At 42.5% G+C, this 10,188-nt stretch overlaps 1 protein-coding gene across 1 annotated transcript; it reads right to left on the bottom strand.

Annotated features, from left to right (window-relative positions):
• Nucleotides 1–2,145: 2,145 nt before the first annotated feature.
• On the bottom strand, nucleotides 2,146–6,449 carry ube2g1a (ubiquitin-conjugating enzyme E2G 1a (UBC7 homolog, yeast)). Its single transcript, XM_085419818.1, has 6 exons — nucleotides 6,251–6,449; nucleotides 4,658–4,760; nucleotides 4,445–4,542; nucleotides 3,754–3,932; nucleotides 3,509–3,629; nucleotides 2,146–2,354 (listed from the first exon to the last, which is right to left on the bottom strand). The coding sequence occupies exons 1-5, from the start codon at nucleotides 6,294–6,296 to the stop codon at nucleotides 3,543–3,545; spliced, it is 513 nt and encodes a 170-aa protein (XP_085275944.1). The 5' UTR covers nucleotides 6,297–6,449; the 3' UTR covers nucleotides 2,146–2,354; nucleotides 3,509–3,542.
• Nucleotides 6,450–10,188: the final 3,739 nt, after the last annotated feature.

The raw sequence follows: 10,188 nt of genomic DNA, 5'->3' as shown, positions 1-10,188 counted from the left end.
TTATAGTCACAGGCAAAGGTCGCATTGATCGTGATCCATGACTAACAAGCTCTAATCAGTTCACCGGTGATTCCAGGTGAACATGTCCGGTGAAACTTCCCTCAAGCTTTCCTGACCTATCGCGTTGCCAACATAACAGCGAGCATCGAGCTGTAGCTGGCAGAGACGCATCAGACAGGGAGAAAATCACAGAATTCAAATTGTGTGATAATTTCACAACTCAGAGACGTCCTGTTTGAGACACACTTTGCTAAAACATAGTGCTGAATAAAAATACTGGAACACTTACAGAAGGCATCAGATTTGGAACAAAATAGGCAGCATGTCACTGGCAGAGAACAAAATCACACCAAAAATTAAACTTTAAGCAGGCTGATGTGGCTCAGCCATGTCTATAGTCCCCACATGGAAATACACTCCTGGCAATCCCACAGTGGATGTCGTCTTGAGGGTTGTACTCCCAAACCTGGAACAAGGCATCAGTGAGCTATTGGGCAGTCTGTGGTGCAGGTCTGAGGAATGGGACGGCTAGTCGATGGAATCAGTGCCCTCGTCATCCTCAGTGAAGCTGTGGTGCACCAGGACGAACCCACTCACCCACTGCACCATCATATCTGACAAGGAAACAGATTTGAACACTCATGCTGTTAACACGTTTGTGGAACCGCTCATGAAAATGGCTCGCCAGACCATTATTGACCCACTGTCAAACTGGTCGGAGGATGATGCAGGAAGCTTAACATTCAAAGAGTCACCAGACTCGTCCCACCTGTCACTCAGTGTAGACCTGCTCTCACCTGTGAAGAGAACAGCACAGGGTACGCTAAACTGGGAGCTCCCGCTATTGTCGCGGAGCCTGAAACGCCAGCACGCTGAAATGATCAAGTGTTTCCTGCGCTTTGCTGCACTGGGCCCATTTGGTGTACGGTTTAACTGCTCCAATCGTTTTGTAGTTTTGGCTGCAAAACAACTCAAATCCCCCAAATCTAATATTTAAGAAATATTGTACAAAAATATCTGAAGACTGACCTGATCTCAGGAAATTTAGTTCTCATCTGTCCAAATGTTTGCAATCGTTGGTGGATACTGTTTAATATTCCAGGCCGCTGTGAAAACAGGTGAACACTGGAGCAAGCAAAGCTCAAGAACGCAGATAAATATTGAAAAAAAGTCATGTTTTAGAAGAACTCACTACAGGTGACAAGTTTCATAACATGAAAAATATACATCAGTATTTTGTCTTTATACATTAGGCAAAACTGCAATAGTGAGCAGAGTAATGATGAATTTGAATCTTTGAGAGGAAAGAGGGACAAAACAAAACCGGCGTACACGCTGTACACACAAGCACTCAAACGTCCACAAACAAAATCCCAGAAACATTCAGCAGAAAACCAAAAAACCAACAAAACCATAAAACAAAGCATGCATAACAATTCCTACCGAGGACGATACAGACGATGGAGAGAGGCGCTGCTAAAAAATAAAACAATATCCGAGGAGGACGACGCGTTTTTATCAGGGTATCAAAAATGAATGTGTACACTCCAAACTAGGGGGGTTATTGCTACACCAAATTGTTACCGAATTATACAGTCGCTGTATACAGTCCCAGTCATACTACAGGTGGTAGTTTCTATATTTGCCTGGTTTTTTGACATTTTTAAGACTTAATCAACGCAGGATGAAGTGGCCGAGCTTTTTATTGGGAGGCACTTTTGAAAAGAAAAGACCAACAAAATTTAGCATGCACAAAAAAAAAAAGAGGGGGTGTAAGACTGAATATAGAGAGAAAATCATTCAGCTGCCTGTGATGCTGAGCAATAAAGGACCCAGAGGACAGCTGTGTATTCCTTAGTCACATCATTCACGTCTTGCTGGGACTGAACAAGCTCTTCACAGGTGACATTCCTCCAAACGCATCCGTGTTAACGGCTCCTATGAAAACAATCTAAAGAGAACTAATCCATGCCGGGGCTGAGAGAAGGAAAATGGACAAAAAGAAATGAACCCGCGCTATTTCATTTGGTCTAAATGTCTGGATGGATGGAAAGGGAGCGTATATATTATCCGGTTTAGTCTGTGCTATATACATGTCTTTACAATATCTTCCTGAATGTTGAAGCAGTTCATAGCCTTGAAAAATCTTTTATCATCTTCTGGGTTTTTTTCTTGTTTTCTTTTTTTCAGTTGGCACTTGCTTGGCGATTTTCCGTCAGCCTTGGTAGTCCTTGTTATGTTTCTATTGCAGCCTACAGTAGCCAGTCTGTTCCTGCCAAAATAAAGGAGGACAAGCCTGGCGACAGGGTGGAAGAGTGCAGGAAACAGTGCCGTGTTGATTTTCAATTGGAGACCTGCGGGAAACAACAAATGGCCGGAAAAAACACAAGTTAGGACCACGAGTCGACGACAGGCGACATGCTCAGTACTGTGCAACAGTCTCAAAGCTCGCCTTCATTTCTTTAGATTTGGCGAGGAAAATGGCAAACAGGTGTAGTGAGTTATTGGACCATGTGCAAACATACATGGGATACATCAGGCAAAAAAGGCGACTGAGCAATTTTAATGAACTCATCCTTTGCTCTTTAACACAGCCTGAAATCTCTTCAAATGTGAAGCTTTGTCTAAGCGGCCGTCAGCAGCAGTTCTCCAGGCTGCTACAAACAGCAGCTCTTCTTTGGATGTTCACTGCCTTTCGTTTCATTCTGTCAAGATCAGTTGGACTGTGTGTTTTTCTATCCACACACTGTATCGCCTGTGTTTTAGACGTCACTGCCACCCTGAAACATTAAGCTGCTGCCAGTCAGACACTTTGCACATGGTGCTGCATGGCGGAGCAAAGTCTGCCAGTACTTTGCCTCTTACCTGTAGTTATTTTTATTTAATTTAATAACTGTACAGTACTCTGTTTATAGTAACCATTGTCCTTAATGTAAATCTGTAAGAAAGATTGTGTATGTTTCTGTTCCGTGTCCTGTTTGTTTGTATATGTGTCTTTTTGGCTGCTGTTACAACCAAATTTCCCCTTGTGGGACAATTAAAGGATTATTCTGTTCTATTCTACTTCTGTGTTCATGCTTCAGTTTTGATAGGATCGTCAACATCGTGAGCTGACATGCAACCACGTTGTTTATCTAAGCACGGCACAGACATTCAGAGCCGTGCGTCTGTCCTGGCCTCCTCTGTACACACGGAAACGTTGAACCACCAATTTATCATTTGGATTCAAATTTGTCTGGTTCATTGGAAGCAAACTGTTGGCGCCTCAAGACTTTAGCACAGCATGCCATTTATTTATTCATTTGGGGTTTTTTAACGCTTTCATCAAGTGTAAGCAGACAAAACTAGGAGTGCTGCTAATATTTATCCTAAATCTTTTACAGTTGTGAATTTGTTTACCAGTATATTACTATAAACGTTCTTGTTTTGAGCCAACTGAATTGTCTTAATGGAGAATCTGTGGTGGTGCTCTCCAGATTAAGTTTAGGGATGACTGAACAATCCTTACCCTGAAAACATGAAGCCCAGAGCCGTGCTGAGCATCACTCAAACGCAGTCTCTTGGCTTTTTCGTACACAACGGGCAACTTTCCTTTTGAATGCGCCGTGTCTGTCCTCCCGCCATTCTTTCTGCAGGGGGACGTTTACACAAAATGTTAAAATCAGAAAGATTCACTCACGACTGGACTTTTATAGAAATGTTTGGATTGAATAAAAGGACACATGCAAAAGATCTTTACACAGTCAGACTTACTGCAGCATCCACATTGGCTGGCGAGTCACCGTTTGGGTCTGCCAGCATAGAGATAACACTAATCATGATGGTTTCCACAGTGTGGATAGGCAGCCAGCGCTCCTCTGGTTTCTCGTAGCCATATTTGTCCTCCCCAGGCTCGTGTAAAATAGAAATACATACATCGCCGTTCTTGTCAACTGGAGATGAAGAAAGAAAGATTACTAATATTTTGTGAAGTAGAAAATGCTCTCATTGGAAAGTGTGTACGTTGCTTTTCACTGCCTGCTCCTGCTAAGTGGCCAAATGTGTGTGTCCACAAACTTTCCCACTGGTTAGTCCTTATTTTCCTTAGACCTTATTTTAAAGGTCTGAGAAAATAGTTCCCATAGTCAGTGGGATTACTGCTGAGGTCGCACTGGTTCTTGATTTTACTGAATTTTATCTGGCTGCTGTTTACGTGCTCGTGCATCAGTGGCCTTTATGTCTCTGCGTGTGTTTACAGTCTTTGCTGCCACTTTTGAAAAAGAGGCTTTTACCTCCATCAGGATAAACACACCATGTAGTAAAGATGGCAAAATAATTTTAATCAACAGTAGAGTCACAATAAAACTAATAACATGTAACATTAACACAAAGATCATACAGCCTTCATTTCGTAAGCTTAAAAACATTTATAATAACACTGATAGCATGTTTCACCGGTACCTACCGTTAGGGTGCCAAATATCTGTGATAAATTTCATTTTAGGTGGCCTGAGAGGGTAGTCTTTGGGAAAGGTCAGATGAGCTTTAAACACACCACCTTCACTGTGGGGGGAGGGGGAAAGATGAAAAAAATCAGCATGATAGGTACCAAAGTTTAAAAACAAATCCACACAGGCCAAAACTCATCTCAACCCATACACAAGACAGGGAGACTCACTACAGGGTGTCTGGAGGCCCAATGATAAGGACTTCCCATCTGTAGAGATCACTATCCTCGATCAGGCCTGCTGAGAATCCCTCCACTGGGTTTTTGTTCAGCTCTGAATATAAAAAAATCAAAGTCATTCACTATGACATACAGCACACTACCTCCACTACATAACCTACGTGCATTACACTGTTCTTCAGGTGGCTGAGGTGACAACATGACACTCAGAGGGGCTTGAGTGAGAATGAGCATATTGCTCAAACTACTTAGCAGTTCCCACCTATGTTACCAATTTGCCATGAACACCCAACATTGCATCAAGAATGGCAGCGCTCACTGTAAACAACATTTTAAACAACTGTAAATCTGTGCTCATGAGTCGGACTAAATGTCGATTTTTTACATCATAATACATTAAGTGGACTTTGGGATTATCGATCGAGCAGCCGTTTGATAAAACAGTTTAACCTTTTACATAACATGATGGAAGAATTTGTTTTTCTTGATAGGCCAAACAGAAACATTTCAAAGGAGCTGGCTCGGTGAAGTCTGATGCTTACTGATCATTATTTCAAGGCTTATAAGAATCACAAGCATTAATTGTAGACTGCAGATCGTATGAATGTACAACAAAGAAAGGCAGCCTTTTTATCAATGCAATAGCCCTGCGACACGAAATCCGTGGAGCTTTAATTTCCTGAATTAATCTACAACCCTTGCTCCAAAATATGGAGGTTTAGGTCAATTACCGGTCACCTTGAAGGGCAGAATGTGGGGACAAGTATAAAGGTGGACCCAGTGACCCTTACAGTCTCCATGCGAAATTTTCATTTTAAACAAAACCTGAAACACGTCATCAGTGCTACAAACCTAAAACATTATACAGCGCCTGTTCGACGCAGCTACTTTTGAAAGGCCGCTAATTTTAGAGTGGCTAAATATAATTCGCAGCTGACCCTGCTAAAAGAGCGAATTGAGGTAATGCGAGATTAACGTTAGCTTAGCGCGTTGACGCTAACAACAGTGACAGCGGCTAGCGTTAGCCTACAGTTAGCTAGCTGGTTAAACACGTTAATTCTGCGGTGAGTGGTAGGGACATGTTCTAACTACTGAAACTGTACTTACATTTATGCGTAAAATGTCCACTAATATCACACTGATCACGTAACTGCTAAACGTCATGTTAAAAAACGAGAAACACTACTTGGCTCCTCGGTTAAAAATACATGTAAACACATTAAGTCAGTCGAGCCAGCTACAGGCTAACATTAGGCTCAGTGATTTGAGCTAGCCTCGTAATAGAAAGTCGCTGGGACTTCTGACAGCGGCTTTCATCTGCAAACAGGACGCAGTGTCGAAAGGCACACACACAAATCACTTGGTCTCCTGAAACACTGAAGACTTTCATTTACTAAACGAGGGAGGTGTTTGTTTGCTCCCACTGTTGTAATCCCCAGGCAGTTCTTTTGTCATTCGGATCTTAACGTTAATGCAGAATGTTCAAGAAAACAGTTTGCGCCAGCACCACGGTTTCAATCAAAGCCGCGGCACCGCTGTCGTTAGCTCGGCACCCAGCATCAGTTAACATGACGGTTTAATTACCTGCAAGCTGTCTCCGGAGTAACAGCGCTGACTGAGGCTCTGTCATACTTATACCAATGTAATGCAGCTATGTTCGATGTTAATATTTCGCGGTAACAGCGTTAATTTAATGTTCACTTAACAGGACTCTGTTCCTTCTATTTTCCGTTTAGCATTCCCGTCATTATTCTTCTTCGCCGCCTTCCCCTGCCGCTATCGTTTCTTCTTCGTTGATTTGTTTGGGGGAACTTCGCGTCCTCAGTGATGCATTACTCCCACCTTGCGGATAGGGTTTTACTTGCAGTGTTCATATTATTAAGTGTGCCTATGCCAAGAGCAGCGTTGGGGAGTAACGGAATACATGTACCGCCGTTACGTATTTAAAATACAAAATATGAGTAACTGTATTCCGTTACAGTTACCGGTTAAAAAGGTGGTATTCAGAATACAGTTACTTTGTTGAAATAAATGGATTACACTGCGATACTTTCCTGTTTCATTTTGTCGCGGGTCAGGACTGTTTGGGTTTTGTTTGACAGCTGTTCCAGGCGGCAGCGTTACGGTTGCCATGGTTACAGGGCGACACGCTCTCTCGCTCTCTCTCTGCGACTGTGTGTTTCCTGGGTGAGAGAGGCCTTTTCGTTGTTGTTGTTGTTGTTGTGCTAAGCTAACAGGCAGAATGCTACAAGCATAGCTCTAAAGAATGTAGCATCATGGGCAGTGTAGTCCGTGCTGCAGGGAGAATGGACTGCCATACACGTTATGTGTCTGTGAGCGCGAGGAGGGAGAAAAAGGGGAGTGGAAAGGTACGAGCTGTCATGGAGGAAAACGGGAGCTGGAAGCATGTAAATATAATAATAACCACTGCAGCCAAGAAGAGAGCCTGACGAGCCCAGTTGTAAGTAAGCTATTAAGACTCGACTATACACCGTGTTCGTGTTTTCCTCCGAAAACAATAAGCTCCGTTGGAGCCTTTCAACGCCTCTCTCTGTCTCTTGCAAGAAAAGTTGACCCACACAACAAAGTAAAGCTAATTTTCGGCTACGAGCCGACAGGGACCCCGCCGTATTAGTCAGAGGTCCCTTTACTACAGTACTTAGTTAGTAGAGTTGCCAACCATCCCGTGCAAACGGAATGCAAATACTCGGTGTCTCAGCTAGACTTATTTTTCATTTATATGGGCTGATTATTCATTTATTCGTTTTAGTAACGGTATAAACAGTGAAAGGTGGTGGGTTGTCCAGATGCTGGTCGATGTGGAAAAAATAACTCAGTTGTTTGGTGGTGGCTAACGCGGAGCTACAACAGAGAGCAGCTAGCCACCGGTGTATGACAGAAAGGACATGCGAGAAACCGAGAGATACGAGGCGGCCGCCGAGCGACCGGGCATGGCTTACCTGGCGGTTCTCTGTCTCGTTTCACCCCCTCCTCCTCTCTCTCGCGCGCGCCGCCGGTGAACTGAATTTCAGGTAAGAGGTTATATATATTTTCGTTGTGCTGACGTTTTACAATCAGTTACAATAAGTCGTACTGCGTGCTAGCTAGCATGACAGACTTTCTATACAGCTGGTGCCTGCTGTGTTACTGATGGTGAACTTTATTGTATTCATAAGGTTAGTTTCCAACCGTCCTGTGCAAACAGAATGTCCCGCATTCAGAGAAAATATTACACGTTTCCTGTTGAGCTGAAAAGGAACACAGTTTGTCCCGGACTTCAGCTACAATGGAAAAAGAGACAAAGCTGGAGTTACTCTGTGGTTACCTGCACAGCGGACTCTTCCCCTGTCATTCTCTCGCCTGTTGCAACTTCAGTCATGAAACTGATCAATGATCAGCTGATGGCTGTTCTCTGGTGTTTGTTTATCACCCACTTTGCGCCATAAACAACAGCAGCAGTTTAAGCTTGATCAGCTGCTGTTAGAATTCATTTGATTTTAATTTCTAGTATCAGCTGATGTTTGATGGAGCCACAGCTGTAAAAGCTGCTGGTCGAAACCAGGAGACGTCCTTACTGAATCATCAGAGCTGTGATGGAGAAACAGGTTTACCTTTTAGGTGACATGAATGAGTTGAAGTTATGAACTGTTTCTGAGAGACAAATAACACCAGGATCCTTTTCTATGTAGCTGACAGCTGGTAACTGTGCAGGGGCGGGTCTAGCAAAGTGTTGCCAGGGGGCAGGTAGGGCATTAACAGGGAGAGGGGGGCACAAAGAAATACTTTTCTTTCTTACTCTCATATAAAATATTTAGCTTTTATTAAATAGTTATCTGAATCTTACAACCAAAGTTTGTATAATAATACACGAGATTGGCTGTAGACCATTGTTAATAATTCAGAACACTGTGTAAAAATAACAAAAAGTGAATGCAAAAGTGCACAAATATTTATTTTACGTGTTTGATGTGTGTGCCGGGGCGTGGTCTGCAGTGCCGCTGCAGGGGAGGCGGACCCACCTGAGCGGCATCTGCAATCACGCCTCTCAGGCGTAAAGTCCATGCTGTCTCGGCTGTTGTTTTGGTATGTGTCGGGCTGTGAGATGAAAAGCTACAGCCGGCTGTGTGGGTACACCAACCATGTGTGAAAAGTGGTCCATAAAGTAATGCTACAAAGCGTGTTCATGCAAACATTGTTGGGTCTGCCGTGGTACAATGGGACTTCTGCTCATGAACCTCTGCGCACAGCGTCTGCAAATCGGGGCTGTACGAAGTCACCTCATCTTTACACAAAACTGTAAGCTGTGATCTGTGAGGCGCGAGCGGTGTTTGGTTTTACCATAGTTCATGGTGGAGAATGGCTGCTCTGCTGAGTTTTGCTCTCTGTAGCCGTATGAATGGCAAACTACACTGATTAGCAGCGGCATAGGCACACTTAAATTTTCTTCAGAAATAGAATATTCTTCTTCTTATTGTTGTTGTTGGCGTGATTTTATTTTTCGTGCACTATTGAAATGATCGTATTTCATTTTCACATTTCTCTCAATTGCTTCCAGGGTTTACCTTTTACCCTTGCACCTCCTGTTAATTATACATTATGTTACATTATACATGTAGATAGATACTTTAAAAGTGCCAGAGGTACATAGTGAGGGCTTTTTACTGAGACATAATTTTACTGTGAAAAATGTGAAAAATAAAATTTGAAATTAGGTTAATGAATGTCTGGTATGTAGAAATGAAATAAAGGCAACAGAATGCTGAAACTACAGTGAATCTATTCCTTCTGACAAACCTTCAATCAATAAAAATAAAAATAAAAATACTGCAGGAATTTTGCATCAGGCTTCAACATAGCTTGATATCAATTTCTGATTTTCTTGTTGATAAACACTTTTCAAATAAAAGGTGGAAACAGTAGATTTAAATGGCATTTTATTTTATAAATAAATAATTTTAAGACATTAAGATAAGCAAAGCAGTAAGATGTTCTCATGCTTTACTGCACATTGTTAGTGGACATATTTTCTGATCTTAAGAAGAAAGCTCTTAAGGTGAAGAAAGCTCTGACACACTGACTGACTTGCAGCCATTTCTCACTGATCTGAAGAGTGAGGCAGGAAGTTGATTTCTAGATAAGAGTCAGCACTTCCAAGCAGAGGGGACCACATATGTGACACATGCTGTACTTGATCTAATGAGATTTGAAAGCAAACAGATGCTTTGGTGACTCCGCAGTTAAATGTAGACCTTCACATTCAGCATGACTGCACCAGTTTCCTGTCAGTAAGCCTGGTGTTTTAGAGCCTTTCAGGCATCCTATTGCTGCCAAAGGCATCTTCTTATTTGTCTTAACCTCAGAAGAAAGAAAGAAAAAGGTTTTACATACTTGAACCCTTTCATGCATAGTGGTCACTACAGTTACAGCTGTTCAAAGGCTGTTTTTGTGTATTTGTGTCAGTGTTGATGGTGTACTTGCACATAAACCTCTACATACACATCAGTGTCCACCTAAATGCATAA

The sequence above is a fragment of the Rhamphochromis longiceps genome, linkage group LG10, assembly GCF_057381845.1.
Source record: "Rhamphochromis longiceps isolate RC_006_pf linkage group LG10, R_longiceps_female_GT1.1, whole genome shotgun sequence".
Classification (NCBI taxonomy): domain Eukaryota; kingdom Metazoa; phylum Chordata; class Actinopteri; order Cichliformes; family Cichlidae; genus Rhamphochromis; species Rhamphochromis longiceps.
Note: the sequence above shows the minus strand (reverse complement) of the source record. Positions and strands in the feature narration are given on the sequence as shown.